Consider the following 25192-nt stretch of genomic DNA (forward strand, 5'->3'; position numbering starts at 1 on the left):
GTCACTCTGGACTAGAGTGAGACCCTACCTTGGAAAAACAAAACAAAACAAAAAATAAACATATCAATTACTATGAAAGAAAAATGTCTTATTTTTTTTTTAATTTGTGTGTGTGTGTGTGTGTACACATACATACATTAGGCATGCTGTGGTCTCTTGCCTCTGTAAATGAATGGCAGATATTTGTGCATTTGACATTATGTGGGTGGTTTGAGAATTGAATTCAGGCCAATAGGCTTTGTAAGCAAGTGCATTTAACCACTGAGCCATTTTCCCAGCCCCCAAAATAGCTTTAAATTTTTTTTTAAAATTTATTTTTACTTACAAGAAACAGAGAGAAAGGGGAAAAGGGGGGAGGGAGAAAAAATGGGCATGCCAGGGCCTCTAGCCACTGTAAAAAAAACTCCAGATGCATGTGCCACCTTGTGCATTTGGCTTATGTGGGTCCTGGGGGATTGATCCAGTGTCCTTAAGCTTTGTAGGCAAGTGCCTTAACCATTGAGCTGTGTCTCCAGCCTCAACATAGCTTCTTAATATATGAAGCAATCGTGAAATCAGGATTTTTTTTATATAACAAGAACGGTTTATGTTCAGTTTAAGTGTTTTTAAAATTGTTAACTGATACATCAAAACATCGAACTGTAGGTACTTACAAGGAACCATGTGGTGTTTCTTAGTTGAGGCATTTTTAATCTATGCTAAGGACCTGCAAGAGCAAGGGAAGTGAACTCCTGGCCTGTGCGCCTGTAGGACTCACGCTCTCACGCAGAGAGGCATGAACTCATGCTGGTCTGCCTCGCTCAGTGCAGCTGCATAACCCCTGTGGTTTGCTGTGGGTAAAGCTCGATTGTCTATGACAGGACTCTTCACCCAACGGAGAAAGTCATTTTCACTCCCTAGAGTGCCGCCTCCCTTTTCACTCTCAGGCCTTTGGGCTATTGATGGGCAGCTGGAGGAAAGCAGTCCAGAGACTCAGGGTCAGGTAGAACCATGCTGTTTCAGGAAACTGCTCCCCCAGTGGGAAGGAGAGCGCCTTGATGAAGCTCAGCCTGGAACGCAGGCTCCTGCCTCCTGAGTCTCCCCCATCTTTACAGGGCCTTGTCAAAGTGGGGAAAGCCTTCTACTCACATAGATGATGACATCAGTTTGAACTCTCTGTGAACTTTTGATGAGTTGTCTCTCCTTCCCCACTCCTTTTCAGAATAACTTGACGTTTACAGGTACCATCAGTGGTGACGTCTGTGTGTGGAAAGATCACATGCTGTGTAGAGTGGTGGCCAGAGCTCACAATGGGCCTGTGTTTGCCATGTACACCACCCTGCGAGATGGACTTATTGTGACTGGTGGCAAAGAAAGGCCGTGAGTTCTCTTTCTTTTCATATCCTCTCTCTGAGTAGTCATACAGTTGCAATCTGCCCCAGGCTACAGTTAGGTAATCTGGCTATTTGTCATCTATACAGTTTGGACCATCTGGCTTCTGCCTCACTGCTTCCTGTGTGCTGTTTCTGGCTTCTCTCGTGTCTTGTTTCCAGTCACTTTCTGTTTCTGGCACTGCAGCTAAGGCTCAACTGAAGCAGGGCTAATACTCTATTTGAGAGTTGGATAGGCACTTTATCCTACAAGTTAAGAACTAGGTCTCCTACTGCCTGTAGGCTTGCCTTGTGTTGCATAAGTGACGGGTGCTGCAGAAGGGATCTTGACCATGGAACAATGTAAGGCTTATCAAGCATGGACACCGTCACATGAAAGGGCGGTGAGAGGCTCAGGGAATTTGGCGGAAGAGGGACGGAAAGGTTGTAAGAGCCACATGTTGGGATGTCATGTCACGTCCAGAGGCATTGCCTTCCCCCAGTAACTGGCTGCTGCTCCCACAATCCCATGGGGAATCCCAGCAACCCCACTGAGGAGGGCCCCCTGAGAACTGGGGTAGGGAGGAGGAAAAAGATGGGACCAACATATGATGTATCCATACAAAATATGCCCTTAACTAAAAAAATTAAATAATAAATTTTAAAATTCATGCAAAAAAGAAAAGAGGGTGTGAGGGTGTGGGAGACAAGTGTTGCCTTGCTGTCGGCCTCAGACAAGCTTGTTAAATTGCTCCATAGAAGACCTCAAAATACCTGTGACTTCCAAATCTACCAACAGTAACTGGATATTTGACTGACTTTCTAGTCATGTGCAAGTTTGAAAGTGACATGTAAGGAAGCATATTTCATTTACTACAGGATGGAAACCCCACCTTTAAGCACAAGCACCAAAGCTTTTCTTTCACATAAAGAAAGAGTGTGTTATGAGTACAGGGGCAGAAGAGTAAAGTCTTCTATGGACAACAAATGCATCTCTTCATTTTTTCCAGAGAAAAATTCCTAAATGGATTGTATTTTTTTTAATTAATTAATTTATTTATTTGAGAGCAACAGACACAGAGAGAAAGACAGATAGAGGGAGAGAGAGAGAATGGGCGCGCCAGGGCTTCCAGCCTCTGCAAACGAACTCCAGACACGTGCGCCCCCTTGTGCATCTGGCTAACGTGGGACCTGGGGAACCGAGCCTCGAACTGGGGTCCTTAGGCTTCACAGGCAAGCGCTTAACCGCTAAGCCATCTCTCCAGCCCTGGATTGTATTTTTTAAACGTTACTCCAAATACTTGTATTTCCCACGTGATCCCCTTTTGCACATCTCTGCTTACTAGCAGCTTGCTAAACTGTTTCAGCGGGATATTTTAAGAATGGGAGGAAAGGAACATGCATCTCTTCTGGTCTTTAAAAATAAATTCTATAGCATAAGTTCTGTAGTATAGCACCTATAGCTCTTAAGTATTATGAGAAATTTATACTATAGTGGAAGCTAAATCAAATTGTTTTCATGCCAGTTGTGGTGGTACATGCCTTTAATCTCATCACTCGTGAGGTAGAGATAGGATGATCACTATGAGTTTAAGGCCAGCCTGAAACTACATAGTAAATTCCAGGCCAGCCTGGGCTAGAATAACACCCTACCTCAAAAAAAAAAAAAAATCGTGTTCATGCTAGAAAAACAAATCTCACAAAAGAAAATTTGTGGCGCCTAATTTTTATTTTGATTGAAGTACTATATATGTATATATATATTTATACTGGGCGTGGTGGTGCATGCCTTTAATCCCAGCACTTGGGAAGCAGGGGTAGGAGGATTGCTGTGAATTTGAGGCCAGCCTGGGACTACAGAGTGTATGCCTGGTCAGCCTGGGCTAGAGTGAGACCCTACTTCAATAAACCAAAAATAATTATAATTATGTATGTATGTATACATACATATTCTAAATGCATGTGTGTATACACACATACACATGTATTCTAAAATGCCACAGAAAGTTCAGAATATGGGATGTAAATTCTAACTATCAGGGCCTTTATAAGTATTCTGCTCATAACTTACTATTTGTCTACAGTGAAATTGTTTGTAGTAATCATCAATAAACTCTTACTTGATTTTCTTTGCCTAGGTCAAAAGAAGGAGGAGCTGTGAAGCTGTGGGACCAGGAGCTAAGGCGTTGTCGGGCCTTCAGGCTTGAGACAGGACAAGTCACCGACTGTGTTCGCTCTGTGTGCAGAGGCAAAGTAAGCTGTTCCTTGAGCCAAAGTGATGCAGCAGGAACAAGAAAGCAGCCTGTGCTGAGATCTGCTTGCCCCTTGCAGCCTAATGAGCAGCCTTAATAATACAAAATGATTCTTGCTTGCCAGGGTCACTCTGCTTAATACAAGAAGATGAACTGTCTAACCATTGTATTTAATTAAACCTCTTATGTTTTCTTGGTTCTCCTCATTGAACTTATGGTAAGACAGAAATGAAAATCCTTGGCAGCTGTTTTATGAGAGTGGTTCTGTTTTCTACCAGCAGCAAGAGAGTCTCATGATGCAGCTGGCTGTCTATAGCCTGAGGCTATACTGTTCAGAAGAGGGTTTCAGGTTGAGCCAGTATGAAACAAAGTTGAGTTTATTAAGAAAGAACTCAGAAAGTTGAGGTAGGAATATTGGGAGTTCCAGGCCAGCTTGGACTACATAGTGAGAGACTGTCATATTCAGAAACCTTGCGGAGGTTGAGAACAAGCTAGTTTCACATACTAAGTGTCTTAGCAATAGCTGTATATAGGGTTTGGGATTTCTGAAGTGACATAGCCAGGCTCAAAGATTAAATAAAGTTTTAAATTAAGGTTTAAAAACTAAGTTTAAATGAGGTGGTTCACACATTTTTTGTGAATAAAAATGAAAAGCAGTTTATGATATGTATGTTCAGGATTACAGATGAGAAGTGCTGATAAACTCAAAGAACACTTAAGTTTTGGTCTTAAGCATGGTTCATTAATTATTTTGTTTGGGCGGTATTTTTCTTTTTTATGTTTTATTTGTTTGGTTTGATTTGATTCATTTGAGTGAGAGCCCTGTGTAGCCCAGACTGGCCTCAGATTTGTGATCCTCCTGCTTCAGCTTGGGCACTAGAATTACAGACGGGTACCAGCACATCTTGCTCACTCTTGCTTCGATCTCTCAGGAGAGACCGTATCTGTCTGGGAAGTCTTCACAGGGCTTTGGTCTTTTTTTCAGGCTTGTTAAGATCCTTTACAGCCAGCCAGAGTATAAGCCACATCATTGGGTGATGGGCTTCTTTTCTCCCATTGCCACGTTCCTCTTGCCTTCCTACCCTACCTCACATTTCAGAAAACCTACAACACTCCTATAAAACTGTCAACATGTGTGGTGGTTTGATTCAGGTGTCCCCCATAAACCTAGGTGTTGTGAATGCTAGCTCCCCAGCAGATGGATATTTGGGAATTAATGCCTCCTGGAGGGAGTGTATTGTTGGGGGCGGGCTTAAGGGCTTTATAGCCAGTTTCCCCATGCCAGTGTTTGGCATACCCTCCTGTTGCTGTGTTCCACCTTATGTTGGCCAGGGTGTGATGTCCACCCTCTGCTCATGCCATCGTTTTTCCCTGCCATCATGGAGCTTCCCCTCGAGCCTGTAAGCCAAAATAAATCTCTTTTTCCCAGAAGCTGCTCCTTGTTGGGTGATTTCTACCAGCAATGCGAACCGGACTGCAACAGCATGTATGCTTCTGTAATAAATGTATTTATAAACTACATCATGCACTTCCCAGTTGCACAATAAAAATACTAGTTAGGCTTATCTTTTCTTACATTGCCAGGATTACAGGCATTTACAACTGGCATTTGTTTTTTGTTTTTTCTTTTTCTCCAAGGTCTCACTGTAGCCCAGTCTTATCTGGAACTCACTCTGTAGTCCCAGGCTGGCCTTGAACTCACAGTGATCCTCCTACCTCTGCCTCCCAAGTGCTGGGATTACAGGTATGTGCCACTGTGCCCAGCGGAATTTACTTTAAAAGAGAGAGAGAAGAGGCAGTGAGAGAGAGAATGGGCACACCAGGACCTCTTGCCAAACAATAAAAAACTCTAGACACTTGCACCCCCTTATGCATTTGGCTTTATGTGGGTACTAGGGAATCGAACCTGGGTCCTTTGGCTTTGCAGGCAAGTCCCTTAGCTACTAAACCATCTCTCTAGCCAGGCATTTACTTTTTAACCAAAATGAATTTTAGTTTTTTTCTCATTATATCCCAATGTATTTATTTCCCTTTTTTGAGGTCTTAAGATTACCATAGTCAGAGCTCACACTCTGATTATTGGGGGAAAATTGTGTCTTAGCATGGACTGTGTCATGCAGCCCAGTCAAGTACTGTTGTAGATATGTGCTTCTAGGAATAGAAAAGCTTACATGAGTGAATGATTGCTTTGTACCTAGATTAGTTCAAAGCAAGTAACTGCTGCTCTACATTAAATGTATTGGTCTCTTTTGTGTTTCAGGGCAAGATACTGGTTGGGACAAGGAATGCAGAAATAATTGAAGTTGGAGAGAAAAATGCAGCATGTAGTATTCTAGTTACTGGTCACGTGGATGGACCAATCTGGGGGCTAGCAACACATCCTTCCAGGGATTTTTTCCTTTCTGCTGCAGAGGACGGGACAGTGAGACTTTGGGATATTGCTGATAAAGTAGGTACAAGTGGAAATACTCTACTGCCAATTTCGAATTATATTAAGGTTTAGGGGGGTTTCAATTCTAATACTTACTGTAGCTTTCTATAACTATTTTGCTTCTCCTGTAGAAGATGTTAAACAAAGTGAATTTGGGACATGCTGCTCAGACTGTATGTTACAATCCTGAAGGGGATATGGTGGCTATTGGAATGAAAAATGGAGAATTTATTATTTTACTTGTGAGCTCTCTAAAAATATGGGGAAAGAAGAGAGACAGAAGGTGTGCAATCCATGATATCAGGTCAGTCAACAAATGGAATAACTATTCTAGTGGATGACAAATAGTGACCCAGCCTGCATGAAAGAAACTTGCCTACACTTTGAAAGTTTATTATGTAATTTTTGTGAGGCATGGGGATTAAACCTTTGGCCTGGTACCTTATGGGAAAGGGCTCTCTCCCACGTGTCCTTTGTGTCTACAGCTGTGTGGATATCCGCTTTCCTTGCTTAATTGTCAGTCCTACTGGGCACCTAACATAGTACCTTGTACCAAGTACTAGGTGTGTTTGAAGAAAAGCGGCACACTGGATGTGTAAATTCATTGTGCCAAGAAATATCTATAGCCCACTGTTAAAGTACAACAAAGCCACTGGCTGTTCAAAAACCAAAAGTTGGACTGGAGAGATGGCTTAGTGGTTGGTTGCTTACCTGCAAAGCTTAAGTACCCAGGTTCAATTCCCCAGCACACAAAAACCAGATACACAAGGTGGCACATGAGTCTGGAGTTTGTTTGCAGTGGCTAAAGGGCCTGGTGCACCTATTTTTTCTCTTAAACAAAAATAGGGCTGGAGAGATGGCTTAGCAGTTAAGGTGCTTGCCTGCAAAGCCTGTTGTAGTGTCAAAATGCCTTTGCTTAATCTCAGATGGACCTCACAGAGATTTCCTTCCTGGCCTTCCTCCTCAGGCCTTTCCTTACCAAATTTGCTATGTCTTTCTTGGGTTTGTATTTCTGGTTCATTTGGCCAAGTCATTAAACATCTCTTTCCAAGCATCTGAAAAACCTTTCTTGGACCTTTATTTTTCGGTATTTAAACTTGGGCTGGGCATAGTGGCACACGCCTTTAATCTCAGCACTGAGGAGACAGAGGTGGGGGATCGCTGTGAGTCCAACACGAGTCAAGAACTGGAGTTCCAGGCCAGCCTCGGGTAGAATGAGACCCTACCTCAGAAAAGTACACACAGGGCTAGAGAAATGGTTTGGTGGTTAAGGTGCTTGCCTGCAAAACCAGAGGACCCAGGTTCAATTCCTCAGGACCCATGTAAGCCCGATGCACAAGGGGCACATGCATCTGGAGTTCGCTGTGGCGTGCCCATTTTCTCTCTCTCTTTCTCTGTCTCTTCTTTCTTTCTGCTTGCAAATAATTTTTTTTAAAAAGCATATTGGGGCGGAATATATGGCTCAAGTTAAAGTCACTTGTATGCAAAGCCTGATGGTCCAGGTTCAATTCCCCAGTACCCATGTAAAGCCAGATGCACAAAGTGGCACATGCATCTGGAGTTTGTTTACAGTGGCATGAGGCCCTGGCACACCCATTCTCCCCTCCACCCTCTCAAAAATAAACAGGGCTAGAAAGATGGCTTAGCAGTTAAGATGTTTGCCTACAAAGCTGAAGGACCCAGGTTCAGTTCTCCAGGACCCACATAAGCCAGATGCACAGGGTGGCACATGCATCTGGAGTTTGTTTGCAGTGGCCAGAGGCTCCAGCATGCCCATTCTCTATCTGCCTCTTTCTCTTTCTCTCTCTCCCCCTCTCAAATTAAAAAAAAAAAAAAAAAAGTGCCGGGCGTGGTGGCGCATGTCTTTAATCCCAGCACTCAGGAGGCAGAGGAAGGAGGATCACCATGAGTTCAAGGCCACCCTGAGATGACAGAGTTAATTCCAGATCAGCCTGAGCCAGAGTAAGACCCTACCTCAAAAAACAAAAACAAAAAAAAATTTTTTTTTAAAGATAATATCTTAAAAAATAAACATTAAAAAATAAAAACAAAAGTAGTTACCATATCCTGGACACTTCTTTGTGACCAGTAAATAATGTTTACTCAATCTTGGGCTAGGGACATGGATCAATTGGAAGATGGCTTGTCTAGCATACACCAGGCCCTGGGTTCAATTCTAAACACCACATAAATGAGACATGGTGGGCCGGGCATGGGGGCCTTTAATCCCAGCACTTGGAAGGCAGAGGTAGGAGGATCGCTGTGAGTTTGAGGCCACCCTGAGACTACATAATGGCAAATTCTAGGTCAACCTTGGCCAGAGTGAGACCCTACTTCAAAACAAACAAACAAAAAACCCTATCTTATAAATTATGCTGATATGTTCTAGAGTCTTAATTTTTAAAAACTGAGGCTTTAAAAAAACATTTGCAAGGAGAAAGAAAGAATGAGTAATAATGGGTACAATAGGGCCTCTAGCCACTGCAAATGAACTCCAGACACATGCGCCACTTTGGGCATCTGGCTTTATGTGGGTGCTGGGGAATTGAACTCAGGTCATTAGGTTCTGCAGGCAAACGCCTTACCACCGAGCCATCTCTCCACCCCCTCAACTGCGATTTTAAAAGGATTTGGAAGATTCTATTAACATTTAAAAATATGTAAAAACCTTACCTATTTCATATTAATAGACAACACAGACTATGTACTTGTGTCTTCTAGGTAGATTTGAGGCCATACCAAACATAAACTGACTTTCAAGAGCTAGAGTCACTTATCTTTTTTGTTCTCCCCCATCCCCGGCCCCCCAGGTAGGGTCTCACTATCTATAGCCCAGACTGACCTGGAACTTACTCTGTAATCCCAGGCTAGCCTTGAACTCACCTCTGCCTCTTGAGTGTTAGAATTAAAGGTGTGTGCCACTATGTCCAGCCTAGAGTTACTGATCTTATTGTCAACTGTGCCATGTGTTCTAATACGTTTTTACATTTTGTATGTTCAGATTTAGTCCAGATTCCCGGTATTTGGCAGTGGGTTCTAGTGACAATTCAGTGGATTTTTATGACCTCACATTGGGCCCCACCCTTAACAGAATCAGCTACTGCAAAGACATTCCAAGCTTCGTCATTCAGATGGACTTCTCTGCAGATAGCCAGTATCTCCAGGTACGGCGCCTATACTGCCCCGTTTACAAGGCTAGCTTGTGCTTGTGCATACATTTAAAACCTCAAGTTCTGTAGCTGCTCAACTCTTTTATCAATTATTTCTGTACTAGTTCTCTTTTAAAAGTTTGTTTTGAGGTAGGGTCTTGCTCTAGCCCAGGCTGACCTGCAATTCACTATGAAGTCTCAGGCTGACCTTCAGTTCACAGGCGATCCTCCTACCTCTGCTTCATGAGTGCTGAGATTAAAGGTGTGCATCACCATGCCCAGCTGCATTGCTTATTTTCTAATTTTTTTTTACTATGTATGTATACATGTTACAAAATCTGCTTATGGATAGAAAGAGGTTCCCAATTTAGGGAAGCAAATCATACCTGTCATCTCAGTAAACCAACCTTTGAGGCAAGAGCAGCCATCTTCTCAGTGAACTGTGCCTTCACCTAATGGAAGTGTTCCATTCTGATGAAAGGTTTCTAGTGGCTGCTATCAACGGCATGTCTATGAAGTGCCTTCAGGGAAACACCTTGTGGACCATGCTGCCATTGACAGGATCACCTGGGCTACCTGGACTAGGTAAACACTTCATGGTACTCTGAGAAACCACTTGAGAAACACTGACAAATCTGGGTTGGGGGCATAGTTTCAAAGTAGAGTGCTTCCCTGGTAAGCACAAAGCCCTAGGTTTGATGAGAGTATCTAGCCAGGCATGGTGGTGTACACCTTTAATCCCAGCACTGGGGAGGCAGAGGGAGAAGGATTGCTGTCAGTTCAAGGCCACCCTGAGACTCCATAGTGAACTTCAGGTCAGCCTGAGTGAGGGTGAGACCCTACCTCAAAAAAACAGAAGTTACAAGTTTGAAGGTGCCATGATACAAACAATAAAAACATATTGGATGCTGCTAGTAAATATAATGAGAAATGCTTTGTTCAATTTGCTAGTTGTGTAAGTTAAACATGACGAGGAATTTTTTTAGCAAGTATAAAATGCCATTGGATTCCTAAAGCCTAACTTCTCATTTGAGAATATTTTCATAAGCTGAATTTTAAAGCTTCTAAAAACACCACAAATTACAAAATTTCATCTTAGATAAGGAGTTAACCTGCCCCACCATTTACTTGCTATTTGAAATAACCCAACTTGAGGTTGATAACTTCCTTTTACTGTAGTTAACCTGCCTGTGCTTCCTATGGTGGCTTGCCTTCCTTCCAGTATTCTAGGAGATGAGGTGATGGGTATCTGGTCCAGACATGCTGAGAAAGCCGACGTCAACTGTGCCTGTGTATCTCATTCAGGAATCAGCCTTGTAACAGGAGATGACTTCGGCATGGTGAAATTATATGATTTCCCATGCCCAGAAAAATTTGTAAGTTTGAGTCTACTATTTTATATCATTTTATTTAGCCACTTACGATGTCTGATCATCTTGTTCTCACATACCTAAATGTTACAACTTGATTCGAGAAGTGTACTTTAAATTTTTATTTCTACAATTTTAAACTTCCTAAATCTCTCAATATATAGGCTATTAAAACCCACAAAGCCTCATTAGAGTAACGTCGTCTGTGGACACTGTCTGGAGCTTTGTTACCAGACATACACTCAGTTGTTACTCTCAAATGCTTTTCCACAGGAAAAACTTCAGACTTGCAAACACCTGCCTGCCTACAATACCTTATTACTTGCAGGCCTGTCAGTTCTGAAAAGCATTTGAACATGATCTGTAGTCTTCCTACCTACTGTCCATAGTGCTTGTGATTGTGATTCATATCAGATGTCTTGAGCCTTATCTTCTTTTTTTTAGGCAAAGCACAAACGGTTTTTGGGTCATTCACCTCATGTGACAAACATTCGATTTTCCAGTGGTGATCGGCATGTCATCAGTGCTGGCGGGGATGACTGCAGGTCAGTTTTTTGCTTGACTCAAGAACAGGCCTTCTGGTGACGAGTTAAGAGGTGACTGTGCACTTGCTGTGAGCAGTGGTGCATGAGCCCAGCCAGCACTTAACAGAAGCTAGCATAGCCACTGGTGCTTCAGAGCCACATGCTTATCCAGACTGGAAGGAGTTAATGTGCCAGGCTTCACACTTAATTTGAAAGCTAAGTTGAAAAACATTGTGCTCTTCTGAAAAGCCAAACATGTGATGGAACCTCCTGCATTTTTTCCCCTAACTGCAGTTTGTTTGTGTGGAAGTGTGTACATGTGCCTCACTGAAAGACATGGATGCCGACATCACCAGACAGAGTGAGCCTCCAGAGACCAGCTACAGGAGGAAAAATCCAAGCCAAACCCTGCACGATTAAGTGGTGCTAACTGAAGACTGTAATGGGAGAGAATTTTCATCTTCTTGTTTCTCTTTCACTCTTGTATTTTATTTTCAAGGTTTGTTGTTCAAGAAAATGCTTTATACTTGCATTTCCAATAGGAAAAGGAAAAAAAAAAAAAAAAAACAGTTGCGTGTGGTGGCGCACATCTTTAATCCCAGCAAAGGGAAGTCAGAGGTAGGATCACTGCAAGTTTGAGGCCACCCTGAGACTACATAGTGAATTCCAGGCCACCCTGGACTAGAATAAGACCCTACCTTGAAAAACCAAAAAGAAAAAAAAATTACCTTAAAGATAGTTTCCAAAAAGCAAGCATTGTCCCTAAGGAAATGGACACAAACTTTCTTTGAACATGTTTTTATGCATTAATAAAGTCCTTTATATAATGGCTTGTTCTAACAGTTTGAATTCAGGAACATATCCAAAGTTAGTCCTGTATTACTACATTTCTACTTTTGAACTCTTCATCTTTTGTTTTTAGAAGCCATCTTGATAAAATGTTAACACAATTATGGCCTCATTGATAGGCAAGTAGCACAATGAACATTCATTTCCTGTGGTGTAAAGTTTTCTTAAGGTTCCACCTGCTTAAAGATGGGGTCTAATGCTTAAGCAGACATCTGTTTATTATATAAGCAAGCATTAGATTCACATATTAGTTTAATAACTGGAAAGAAAGTATTTGGCTTTATTTGGGGGGGGGGGGCGCCAGGGCCTCTAGCCACTGCACCTGAATTCCAGACACATGTGCACCTTCAGCATCAGACTTCACATGGGTAATGGGGAATTGAACCTGAGTCCTTAGGCTTCACTGGCAAGCGCCTTAATTGCTAAGCCGTCTCTCCCACTCAGCTTTTAGTTTTCTATTAAGAAAAAATGTTTAGTTAGATATATGCACCCATAGGCTAATTTACAAAAAGGAATGAATCAGGGTTCATTTGAAAAACTAAATTAGAAAGGTGGGCATGGTGGCACACACCTTTAATCCCAGCACTTGGGGGCAGAGGTAGGTGATCAGTGTGAGTTTGAGGCCACCCTGAGACTACATAGTGAATTCCAGCTCAGCCTAGGCTAGACAGTGAGACCCTACCTCAAAAAAAACCTCAAAAAAAACTGAGTTAAAATTGCGTTCACTTTAAATGCTGCCAAAGATTCAGGAACTTGCTGTTTGACCCATCTGTAGTTTCCTGAAGATGAAAAATCTCAGAGACTATTGTTCAAAGAGATTTTATATATATATATGGGTAAGTTAAAGATCCTCTACTGGTCCTATTAATTTTTATTTTACTGCATGAATTATCTTTGTAGCTAGCCCACAGGCTTCTGGAATCTCATTCTGGCTTAAAGAGACACAGGAAGGTCCATTCTATTTTCTGTGGCTCTCACTTTGTGAATACAAAACACAATGGCACATATCCTGTCACACACCTCAACTATGACTGAAGCTGAAGTGCTGAAGACAGGTGGAGACTGAGAAGTGAGACCTAAGACTGCCATCTGCCCCATCCCATCAGTGTCCTTTCAAGATTAGCCCAACATTTAGAACATACTAAACTTCTGTTTTACAAGTGCAGTAATTTAATCTTAACTTTCTATCCCACAAAAAGAGAAATACTTCAAAATTTTAGCCTGCTGTGATTTAAAATTTTTCTCCTGGGTCAAATTTGTCAGGTTTTTGCAACAATTGGTTTGACTACAATACAGGTAAAACTGTTAAGCAAGTAAACCATGAAGCCTGAAACCATTCCCACTGTGTTTTGTACGTCAAAGTGGCCAGCCTCGAAGGTCAGCCTTAACTACTTCTGTGGTCAGCTTCATCCTAAGCAGTCGTGTTACGCCACCTTGTTACACTCGCCAACAACTAAGAAAGGTCGTGAACCATCGCATATGCCGTCATTCACTTCTATAACCCAGAGAGCTGGTTTTGTGTGCAGTGTCTCCCTGACTTCGAGTGCTGGCCATTCTGGTCCCATTTGTTTCATGTATCAATGCATGCCAAAGGATGTGGCAGTCACTGCACTGTTGCCAGTCGCACCCATTCCCCCTTTGTGACTTTTTACATGGTGGTGCATTTTAGAAGTAATCTAACAAGTGTTTTAGGGTCAATTTAAGTTCAGTTGGTAGAGTGTTTGCCTTAGATGATGCTTGCTCAGCATCATCTAAAACTTGGTATGGTGGCACATAACTATAATACTAACATGGGAGGTAAAAGCAGGATAATCAAAAAAGTTCAAGGTTATCCTCAGCTATACAGGGAAATGAAGGCGAGCCTGGAGTACACGAGAGCATGTTTTAAAAAAAATTTAAATTTTTGAAATGTGTTTGTGACTGCTGTCTATTGAATATCAAAACCACCTGGACACTTAAAAAAAAGTGGAAGAAAAGAAATCAAGCTATACCAAAGCTTTCCCCCTTACAGTCTTGACAATGTAATCATGAGAACAAACTATGAACCATTCATTTAAAAAGTGACAGTTGGGCTGGAGAGATTACATAGTGGTTATGGCACTTTCTTAAAAGCCTGAAGGCCCAGGTTCAAATCCCCAGTACACAGATGCTCAGAGTGAAGCATGCATCTGGAGTTTGTAGTGGCAGGAGGCCCTGGTGTACCATTCATTCTCTATCTCCTTGCAAATAATAAAGTGACAACAGAAATTTAAATGATTTGTAAGCCAGGCGTGGTGGTGTGTGCCTTTAATCCCAGCACTGGGGAGGCAGAGGTAGGAGGATCACTGTGAGTTCCAGGCCAGCCTGAGACTACTGAGTGAATTTCAGGTCAGCCTGAGCTAGAGCTAGAGTTTTACCTTGAAAAACCAAGGGAAAAAAAAAGAAAAGAAACTTAAATAATTTGAAGCAAATTTCTTCACAGAGATGCAAAGCTAGACTGAAGAAATGCAAACTTCAAGGAAGAGTTGCACTTTGCTCTCTTGAGGTTTCAAGTCTTTGATTTTACATGGCAAAGTGGGACTTACCTCGGGGTCTAATAAGTTGTCAATGCTTTCATCTCCCAGTGCAAGGGCCATGATCACAACAGTAGAAGGTTGGATTACAATCTCTCAAACAGTTTTATAGATGGAGTTAACTATCTATCCTTTGGGCATGTATGACTCAGTCAGTGAACTTTTGTTTTACATTTATATTTGGTTCTGAAAATGTTTGACTTTTTACTATCCCTATGGCAAAATTCATTTTGCTAAACCCCATATAAGCTTTGATTTTTCAAAATATCCAAGTCTTTGACATTACTTAACTCTAAAACATCTGACACTTCTTGCCTTAACAATTTTTAAAACCACACACACAAAACTCTGTAATTATACAGTAGGCCAAGTGTTCACCTGCACTCTGCAGTTGACCCATCTGAGCTGTGTAACTATGTGCTTCTGTCACCTAAAATATATTACCAAGCCTAACTTTTACATTTCAAAAATCATCTTCAGTAGTAACTAAGTATATTTTCTGTGGTGTTACTTATGAGAATATTTTTCAGAATATGGGAATATATATGACATTTATAATCTTGTGAGCTTAAAATGTTTTCTGATATATCATGTATATGTATATATATATATATATATATGTACTTGTAAAAATTTTGTATGATTTTGTGATAATGTAGTCCCCCAGAAAAATTATTTAAAAAGCATATATTAATAGTAAATGAAAGCATTTTAAGGACTTGCTCATACTTTTTGTATTTGTCATTCCAACAGTTGTATCTTACATGACAGGTCACTACATTCACAGAAGACAAGGGACTAATGGGACCATTTTGTCAAAGTAGCAGTCTAGCCAGAAGGCCTGTATTACCATGCTTTTCAAATGAGTGACGAGCTGAAGCCACCTCTGCACTTTCGGCCACTCTCATTTCCATGATGGATCACAATCACTGTATGGATTTTGGGAAAATGAAGCAGTATTTGAACTTTCAGAAGAACACTGGCATTACTAGAGTGTTGTGGCCAAAGCTTCAATACCATCACCAACCATGATGTTTAACAATAGTATACAAACACACCTCAAATGCTTTAATAGGACTTGTTTTTTCTTTAAACTGTCTTTCATAGTCAAAACAAAAACAAAACAATGTTGAAACCACTTAATAAACTTACAAACATGAAAAATTAGACACTTCAGTTAGGCAATAAAATAATTATGAAAGCAATATATTCAAATTTCAAAGATTTGACAAGTTCTGTAGAACATCTTTCATCAGGAGATGGAAGCTTTCAAACAGCGTGATCTTCTGCCAGGTAGGACTGGGTGTCATTCACTGAATAAACAAAAATCAAATTTTAAAAAAATTAACTGAATGATCTCTCAGACATATTCAGAAAATTACATATAAGGGCTGGAGAGATGGCTTAGTGGTTAAGATGCTTGCCTGCAAAGCCAAAAGACCCAGGTTCAATTCCCCAGGACCCATGTAAGCCAGATACACCAGGCGATACATGCATCTGGAGTTCATTTACAGTGGCTACAGGCTACACTGCCACGCCCATTCTCTCTCAAAGAAATAAAAGAGAACAAATTACATATAAATGACAGCTTTGTAATAAAATACATAATCCAATTTAGAGGCCACAATAGAATACACTGAACAGATTCATAAGCAGAATGCGTATGTAATCCATGCACAGTCTCCACACCCCTGTATGTATGTACAATATATGATCAGAAGCACAAGGGTAGGGGCAGCGCCTACCTACAATGCTTTAGGCCTCAAGTTCAATCCCTAGCACCATAAAACAAAGCAAGACAATCACTGGATATATTTGTTTCATGTAGGAAGTCATTTGGCTAAAGGGCCTAAATTTATGAAATTTAAAAAATACAATTCCTAGCTGGGCGTGGTGGCGCACACCTTTAATCCCAGCACTCGGGAGGCAGAGGTAGGATTACCATGAGTTCAAGGCCACCCTGAGACTACAGAGTTAATTCCAGGTCAGCCTGGACCAGAGTGAGACCCTACCTCGAAAAACCAAAAAAAAAAAAAAAAAAAAAAATACAATTCCTGATTTCCCTCAGATTTGTTTGTTACACATTTAAGAATCTACATAGCAGAAAACAGTTTTAAATAATTTCAGAAAAGCTCTTTACATCTTTACCTGGTTTGAGGTCTAATCCATTTCAAGGCATGTCTTGGTGGTACAGTAATGGTGGGATGGTAAAACGTGCAGTCTGGTCTTGTACACTGAGTATTAAACCTACAGTGCTGAACAGAAACAGAAGGTCTTCAATATCTGTACAACCGATACAAGCAAATAGTAATTTGAGGTAAGAATAACCAACCATCCTGATTTAATAGAGTAAAAGGCCTGGTGATGTCCATTTTAATACTATGAACACCTTGAAAAATGAACCTTCCTATCCACTACAACACTTACCATCTCTCAGTCCTCAGAGACCCTTCCCCTGCCCAGGAACAGCTGGTGAAGCTAAGATTAGAGAGTTATCATTCACTCACTCTGAGCAGCCAAGTATGATGTGTCTCCAAACACACAAATCAAACCATCAATACAGTATGGATAGTATCAGGCAGTGCTACTGCATTCTCTTTATTTTGGTTCTGGCATCAAGTTAAAAAAAAAAAAAAAAGGCCGGGTATGGTGGCACACACCTTTAATCCCAGCACTCGGGAGGCAGAGGTAGGAGGATTGCCATGAGTTCGAGGCCACTCTGAGACAACAGAGTGAATTCTAGGTCAGTCTGGGCTTAAGTGAGATCCTACCTTGAAATACCCCCTCCCAAAAAAATCAGGGCTGGAGAGATGGCTTAACAGTTAAGAAGGCACTTGACTGCGAAACCTAAGGACCTAAGTTTGATTCACCAGTACCCATATAACCCAAAGGCACAAGGTGGCGTGTGCATGTGGAGCTCACATGCAGTAGTTTGAACACCCTGGAACACCCACTCTATCTGCCACTTCCTCTCTCTCTCTCAAATAATTAAATAAAGTATTTAAAAACAATATTTCAAAAAAAAATCATAGGCTGTTGCTGGCAAGTCCCAGTTCCAGAATTGATACTCCTATGAGGCCCCCAAAACAATATAGGCCATTCGTTACTTACCCACCAGATCTAAAAGGTAAGACCCTATTACTGAAGACAGCACAGATTGCAGTCAAAGGATGTCTAGAGAGCATGATGGAACTGAGATGGAAGTTAGCTCTCTGCTGGAGGATAATGGTCACCAACAGCATGAGTAAGCAGTGGATCCTGCAAGCTACAAAATCAACCAGCCAGTCAAGATGCCCACACTTGCCCAATACTGGTACACTGGCCATGGGAGTAATCAATGGCTCACCAACTGGATATGGGGCCCACTCACTGGGATGGAATTTATACCTGGAACTGAGAACCAAGTCTTAAATCTATGGCTTGCTTGAAAGGTCATAAACCCTAGAGGGAAGCTACCGCTGTTCTTTGGCAAACGTCTTCTAAAATGCCCATGTTTATGTGCCTTGATCCATGTTGCTCTCACTCTTGGTTAGACTCTGTCTTTAAATTTTTTGTTTGCTTGTTTTCAAGTAGGGTCTCAACTGGGCATGGTGGCACATGCCTTCAATCCCAGCAAGGGGGGGGGGGGTGAGGTGGCAGGATAGCTGTCAGTTTGAGGCCACCCTGGGACTGCATATTCTGGGTCAGCCTTAGCTAGAATGAGGAGACCCTACCTTGAAACCCCCACTTCCAAAAAAAAAAAAAAAAAAATGAAGTAGGCCTCACTCTAGCCCAGGCTGTCCTTGAACACTACTTCTATCTGACTTAAAAAACAACAAAAAAAAAAAACCAGCTATAGCACTCCTAGGCATATATCCTAAGGACTCATTTCCTTAGAAGTACGTGCTCTACCATGTTTACTGCTGCTCAATTCACAATAGCTGGGAAATGGAACCTGCCTAGATATCCCTCAACTGATGAATAGATAATGAAAATATGGCACATTTATACAATGGAGTTCTACTCAGCAGTAAAGAAAAATGAAGTTATGAAATTTGCAGGAAAAAGGATGGATCTACAAAGTATTATACTAAGTGAGGTAAGCCAGGCCCACAAAGCCAAGCGTCGCATGTTTCTCTCATATGTGGATCCTAGCTACAGATGACTGGGCTTCTGTGTGAGAAGGAAGAAACTCAGTAGCAGAGGCCAGTAAGCTAGAAAAGAGATAGATTAGGAAGAGAAAAGAAGGGAGGGGGGTACTTAATAGAATAGTATTATTATATATATGTAATTAGAAGAATAGAATAATGGGGGTGAAAAGGCCCAAAATGAGGTCTGGAGAAAAGATTGAGTAAAGGAAAGATGGAGGGACAGTTAATCAAAATCTAAAAGGAAGCCAGGTGTGGTGGCGTATGCCTTTAAATCCAAGCACTCGGGAGGCAGAGGAAGGAGGATCACTGTGAGTTCAAGGCCATCCTGAGACTACACAGTTAATTCCAGGTCAGCCTGGACTAAACTGAAACCCTACCTTGAAAACCAAAAAACAAACAAACAAAAAAAAAATCTAAGAGGATATAAATAAAACATATGTAATCCTACTTTTTTGGGCAATGGAACACTAAGGAGCCATAGATTGTTGCTAGAAAATTTTCTGTGCCAGGGATGAGGTATCTTCCAGTGAGTTGTTGGCCAGGGAGATCCCTGATGCCCCCAAAACATTATAGACCATTGCTGAGGCCCTTGGTTTCCCACCAGGAATAGATGGTAAGACCCTATTGCTAAAGACTCCATATACTTGGGCTGCAAGGCCACTGAGAAATCTCGGTGGAACTGAGCTGATAACTTCCTCCATGTAGACCAGCTGACAGAAAGCTGGTGAAGAAGCCATTCTGCATGCAGTTCAATGGGAGAAAGAGAAATCACCAGTGAAGATACTCATCAGTGGACACTGCAAGCCAAGCCTTATAATTGGCCAGCCAGGCCAAATGAGCCAACAGGTGCAATAGTGGCAGGTTTGTTATGGGGGAAACCAACTGTCCTCTAATTGGACTGGAGGCCCGCTCCATGGGAGGGAATACATCCCTGATACTGAAAACTTAAAACAGGTAGTCATGAGCCCTAGGGGTGTAATGTCTACTGTTGTCTGGCCAAATGTATATACTATGCTTATCAAAATGCCCAGTAAGCACTTCTGTTAATGTTCACACCCTTATATTAACACTACTGTCACTTTTGGTTGAGAATCTTCTGTTTTCAGATGACAGTGACCTTGGGATGACTCAGAAGGTATCACGGTGATGGAAAGAAATGACAGCAGTGCTCAGTACTGCAATATCTGTATCACACCTTCCAAGGCTCAGGGTCTAATGCGAAAGAGGTGGCAGAAAGAATCTAAGAGCCAAAGTAAGGGCAGGACTCCATACAATATGCTCCCTCCAGACACAAAAATGGCCTGGCTATTCATGGCCTCACAGTGCCTGATACTACCTGCATAAGACCATCATAAGAGGAGGAAAAGATCAAGACATCAAAAATAAAAGAGACTTATTGAGATGAGGAGGGGTTATGATGGAGAGTGGAGTTTCAAAGGGGTAGGTGGGGGTAGGGAGGGTATCACCATGGGGTATATTTTTATAATCATGGAAGTTGTTAATAAAAAAAATTTTAATATATATGTCAGAGGGTTGGAGAAATAGCTTAGTGGTTAAGGCACTTGCCTGTAAAACCTAAGGACCCAGGTTTGGTTCCCCAGTATCCACTTAAGCCAGATGAACAAGACGGTGCATGCATCTGGAGTTCATATGCAGTGGCTGGAGGACCTCATGTGCCCATTCTCTCTACCTGCTTCTTCCTCTTTCTCCAATAAATAAATAAAGTAAGTATTTATGTGTGTGAGAGTGAGACGCAGAGAAAGTGACAATGGGCACTTCAGGGCATTCTGCCACTGTGAATGAACTCCAGATGCATGTGCCACTTTGTGTACCTGGCGTTTACCCTTATGTAGGTGCTGAGGAATTGAACCCAGGCCATCAAGCAAGTGCCTTTAACCACTAAGCCATCTCTTCAGCTCAAGTAGCTGCTTTTTAAAGATGACAACAAATACTGAGGAGACCCAAGACCCATTACCATGACAAAAAGCTGACTGCCTAGCCTGAGATGAGTCATCATTGTCATATCTGCCAGTACCCAGGAAATATGAAGTGGTGGATTAAATATGCTTGCTGCTTTCACTGCTAACCCAAGAACCTCCTTTGGAAATAGCAATAGACAGTGAGAAATACAAACTCGTCAAAGCAGAAAATCAGAGGCTGCTGAGAGGTCAACACTAAAGGAGGACTTATAACATGCCCTACAAGACTCAGCCACTATTGAGGAAGAGGGATGGGCAGAACACAAGAGACTGGGGGGAAGGTGCCTTCCCCACCACCGAGACTGACTGGTGCACTCATGACCATGACCTTACCGTGAATACTTAGAACACTATTGAGGAGGGCCCCTCAGTGGACCGGGGTGGGGGAGAAGGAATCTAAGAGTACAACCTGATAGGAAGATGACCAATTAGCACTACGTTCATACGATAAAGCTCTCAATATAATAATTTTAAAACCCATAAAGACACTGACATGTTCAGGGACAGAAAATGGAAAGTGTTTAAAGCAAAGCTGACCTTGCATGTCTCTATTCTGAGAACATACAATACCTTGGAAGTTCAAACTACTTGGCCAAATGGGCCAGACAGAGCTCAGCAACAAGTGAAGAATAACTCACAGGTGGTAAAGACCAGCAGGGTAACTCTGATAAAATAAGTAAAACTTTAAAAGCAAGGGCACTCAATTTCTTAGTGTGGTGGTTTGGGTCAGGTGTACCCAGATAGTGGCAGTTTGAGAACTGGAGCCTCCTGGAGTTGGTGTGGTATTGGGGGCAGGCATATAAGGGTTACAGCCAGCTCTCCCCATGCTAGTGTTTGGTGCACACTCCTGCTGCTGGCCAGAAGATGGTATCTGGCTTCTGCTCATGCTACATTATTCCCTGCCATCATGGAGCTTCCCCTCAAGTTTGTAAGACAAATAAACCCTCTGTTCCCACAAGGTGCTTTTGGTTGGGTCCTTTGTGCCAGCAAGTCAAGGCTGACTGTAACACCTAGTGATCTCAGAAATTATCACTAAAATCAATTTCGGAAAGTACAAGTTCTTACTTTTGGATGATAGAAGGGACACTCCATCTTCTTACAAGCTGGGAAGTAGCGGCAGAGCTGACCACTAGAAGACGGAGATGGTGAAGTGACTGCTGGTAATCAGAATAAAGAACCAGTAAATGTGTTTAGCAACATGATTTTTAATGCAATCTATTGGCATTTGTGAGGTGTTAAAAACCAGTTCGAAATTTAAATCTTATATTTAGATCACTCAACAGAAACTACATCAAGAGTTCTATAGGATTCTCAGTGTCCATTATCTACTTATAATAATACAGTCCAAAAAAAAAAGTTCTATAGGAAGAGCATATTTGCTCTTTAAGTATTAAAATTATTTCTAAAGCTATTCTTTTTTGGTTGCTGCTTAATTCTACTTTGAGTCAGAAAATGTCATTTTGTACATTTTTACCCAACACAATAGTGCACAAGGTCACTGACCTGCTTTTGGAGTCAGTACTGGCATTCTTCTGCTCATGTGAGTGAAGGGACAATCTGGTTTAGTACACTTCGCATCATATTTACAATTTGGATGCACAAACAAACATTTTTCAGCAAATTTACAATTGGGGAAGGCTCTACAAAACAAAAAAAAATGTTTATTCATACTAAATATTCTCAATGCATTTGTTTTGTAAGTAGAGAGACTTATTAAACTCCACTAGTACTTGTCTTAAGGACAGAAGTAATGAGCTAGAGAAACAGCTCAGTGGTAAAGCACACACCTCTGGGTTCAATCCCTGGCATTGTTGGGGTGTGGAAAATCAATACTCTCCTCTGATTTAATTTTTAAATGGGGCTAAGTATCAAAATAGAAAGCAACTGTTTTTCAAAGCATGCAAGAATCCAACCAGATTTTCAACTCAAAGCAAATCTAGATTTTGTTCGTCTAGTCATGTTACTTTAATAGAATGTCTATCTTAGAAAATAGATATATCTTAGGCAAAGGCACTATATTATGGAAATGCAGTAGCCCATTTATCTATAATCATAATGTTCCCACAGCAAAATACTCTTATAGTTGAAACATGGAAATGAATCATCTATAGGAACAACAAAACAAAACAACCCCAAAGAGTAATCACACAAGTCCCTGATTACACTCAGCCAGCCACAGGGAAAGAAAAGGATGATGTGCATCTAGAATACATTTTCACCTACAACTCAGACTTATCTCCAAGCTCTCAACAACCAAGTATACAGTCAGACCTACTCAGGATCATCAATGGACCCAGACATTTTAGTATCACATACACCAAGCACTAAAAAAAAGAAAGAGCCAGGTGTGGTGGTACATGCCTTTAATCCCAGCACTCAGGAGGCAGAGGTAGGAGGATCACCGTGAGTTCGAGTCTGTCCTAAGACTACATAGTGAATTCCAGGTCAGTCTAGAATGAAACCCTACCTTGAAAACCAAAAAAGAAAAAAAAAAAAACACTTTAAAAAAAAAAAAAACTTTTACTCAAGATATGCACACATATGCAGCTATAAGGAAGGCCACAGTATCATCACTTTTACTTAAACTACAACATTCACAGAAAAGAAACAACAAAATAAAACTGTATCATGTAGAGATGAAATGAAAAAACATCTGCTTGATGTTACTCACTTGCAAGGTAAAACAGGATGATGGTATGCACATTCATCCCCATTTTTACAAGCAGGCCAGTACTTGCAGCGCTCCAAAAGCTTGTCTGGCTTTTGTGCCATATTCAGGTCACTCATCTCAGCTACAAGGGGGAAGAAATTGAAGGTATATCGTAAGTTATGATCATTTCAGACTCCAATAGATATTCCTCACACCTCAAGTCTATGCCCAAAGTTTTCACCAAAAATTCTAAACTTCAGCATTTCAAAGCTAAATTAAATACAAAAGAAGTAGGGAGCTAGCTGGGCAGGATGGCACACACCTTTAATCCCAACACTTTGGAGGCCGAGGTAGGAGGATCACCTTGAGTTCAAGGCCACCCTGAGACTTCATAGTGAATTCCAAGTCACTATGAGCTACAGTGAGACCCTACCTCAAGAAAACAAAAACAAAAAACAAAAAGTAGGGAGCCAATAAAACTAAACAGAAACAAAGTACACATTGACAAGGAAATATGAACTAATTCTCATATTTCAGCAAGACTACAAGTTTGATCAAATAAAGCATTCCCATTTGTTGGGGTATATTCAATAAAGAGCTGCTGACCTCATCCTGATGTCAAAAAAAAGGAAAACAACTTCACCTAAAATGAGTCACTTAAAGCACGGACAGGGCAGGGCTAAGTTTAAGATGACAAGGAGCACAAGATGATAAGGCAGGAGATAAGGAACTAGTTGAGTGTGTGCACCACCTACAGAACTCTCTTCCTCTGCAGTGCCATGTACAAGTATACTGTCAGTTACTATGACGTGAGAACGGGACTTGCTGTCCTACCAGATCTTCTCATGTCAGTAAATAGATGTCTACCTTTTTGTATGACATCTAAATTTTAAATGCAACTGATTTAGAACAATGAGTAATCATAATTTCACGTGTGCTTACTTTTGACCTGAGATGTATTATGGATTCATGTTTGTGTTTATGAAAGCAACCATTACTTAGTCACGTTCCCCACGTTTTCATGCCAAAGACCAGGCAGGTCAAACCTGGCTCTGCACTTCAGCAGCTCATCTAGACACCTTAGGCCAGTGCCATCTAATGTGGATAAATTCAGTTGCCTCAGCCAAACAGAGAGAGAATGTTCTCTTTACAATCAGATGAAGACAGAAGGCAGGCAAATCAGGCAAGCAAGCATAACAAGCTGTCCCAATGACTCAGCTTCTGTCCCCTACATGAGAACATGCACACAAGCCAGCCATGTGGACCACACATGAGCATCAACTACTACGGTGACTGTGCCACATACATAAATTTTCTATATATTTTAAAAATCAGAAGGGCCAGGAGGATAGCCCAGTAGGGCACTTGCCTAGTTAGCAGAAGACTCTGGATTGATCTTCCACACGCATACACACACAAAAATAGTTAACACTCAGTCATAGGACATACAAGTGTTCTAAATGCTAAAGAAAGCCCAAAAGGAGGTGTGGTCATCCTTGGAGAGAAAAAATGCCCTGCCTTCCACCTAAACATATACTGGGTTGTGTTATGTACACAAGAGGACCCAGGACAAGTGGAAACTTGGGCCATTGAGCAGCTTGGCTGGCAAGTAGATGAAGTAGCTAGTCAGGGACAAGGAAACCCTCTTTATGATGGGAATATCAAGCATAACACATACAAGTTTTCCTGGACTGACATTTTACTTACTAAGGATTAGAACTCTTTATATTTAAAGTTTTTGATACAAATTCACTTTTTATTGCAAGCTATAAAATCCATAAGATGATGGCTTAAAATAATGCTGCTAACTGCTAGACTCCTGAAACAACAGGCCAGAGTATTCACCCAAAAGCAAAAGCTCATCCAGGCGTGGTGGCACACAACGTTAACCCCAGCACTTGGGTGGCACAGTTAGGAGGATCATCTTGAGTTCGGGGCCACCCTGAGACTATATAAT

At 41.4% G+C, this 25192-nt stretch overlaps 2 protein-coding genes across 8 annotated transcripts in view; one reads left to right on the top strand and one right to left on the bottom strand.

The window, feature by feature from the left end:
- Eml5 (EMAP like 5) overlaps window positions 1-11653 on the top strand; it is a 136155-nt gene extending 124502 nt beyond the window's left edge. For both annotated transcript variants that reach the window (XM_004649347.2, XM_045154447.1), the window contains 9 exons: window positions 1202-1359; window positions 3488-3602; window positions 5862-6050; window positions 6164-6336; window positions 9034-9196; window positions 9663-9766; window positions 10404-10557; window positions 10996-11096; window positions 11370-11653. In XM_004649347.2, coding sequence (XP_004649404.2) covers window positions 1202-1359; window positions 3488-3602; window positions 5862-6050; window positions 6164-6336; window positions 9034-9196; window positions 9663-9766; window positions 10404-10557; window positions 10996-11096; window positions 11370-11406 — 1194 coding nt within the window. In that variant the 3' untranslated portion in view covers window positions 11407-11653. The remainder of the gene's footprint in view (window positions 1-1201; window positions 1360-3487; window positions 3603-5861; window positions 6051-6163; window positions 6337-9033; window positions 9197-9662; window positions 9767-10403; window positions 10558-10995; window positions 11097-11369) is intronic.
- Window positions 11654-15185: 3532 nt separating this feature from the next.
- Zc3h14 (zinc finger CCCH-type containing 14) overlaps window positions 15186-25192 on the bottom strand; it is a 53470-nt gene continuing 43463 nt past the window's right edge. For 4 of the 6 annotated variants that reach the window (XM_045154558.1, XM_045154555.1, XM_045154560.1 and 1 more), the window contains 5 exons: window positions 23257-23377; window positions 22089-22225; window positions 21651-21742; window positions 16625-16731; window positions 15186-15789 (listed from right to left, as the gene is read on the bottom strand). In XM_045154558.1, the coding sequence (XP_045010493.1) occupies window positions 15783-15789; window positions 16625-16731; window positions 21651-21742; window positions 22089-22225; window positions 23257-23377 (464 nt within the window). In that variant the 3' untranslated portion in view covers window positions 15186-15782. The remainder of the gene's footprint in view (window positions 15790-16624; window positions 16732-21650; window positions 21743-22088; window positions 22226-23256; window positions 23378-25192) is intronic. The other 2 variants (XM_045154559.1, XM_045154556.1) reach the window with 1 other exon arrangement.

Source organism: Jaculus jaculus, chromosome 7 (assembly GCF_020740685.1).
Source record: "Jaculus jaculus isolate mJacJac1 chromosome 7, mJacJac1.mat.Y.cur, whole genome shotgun sequence".
NCBI classification, from domain to species: domain Eukaryota; kingdom Metazoa; phylum Chordata; class Mammalia; order Rodentia; family Dipodidae; genus Jaculus; species Jaculus jaculus.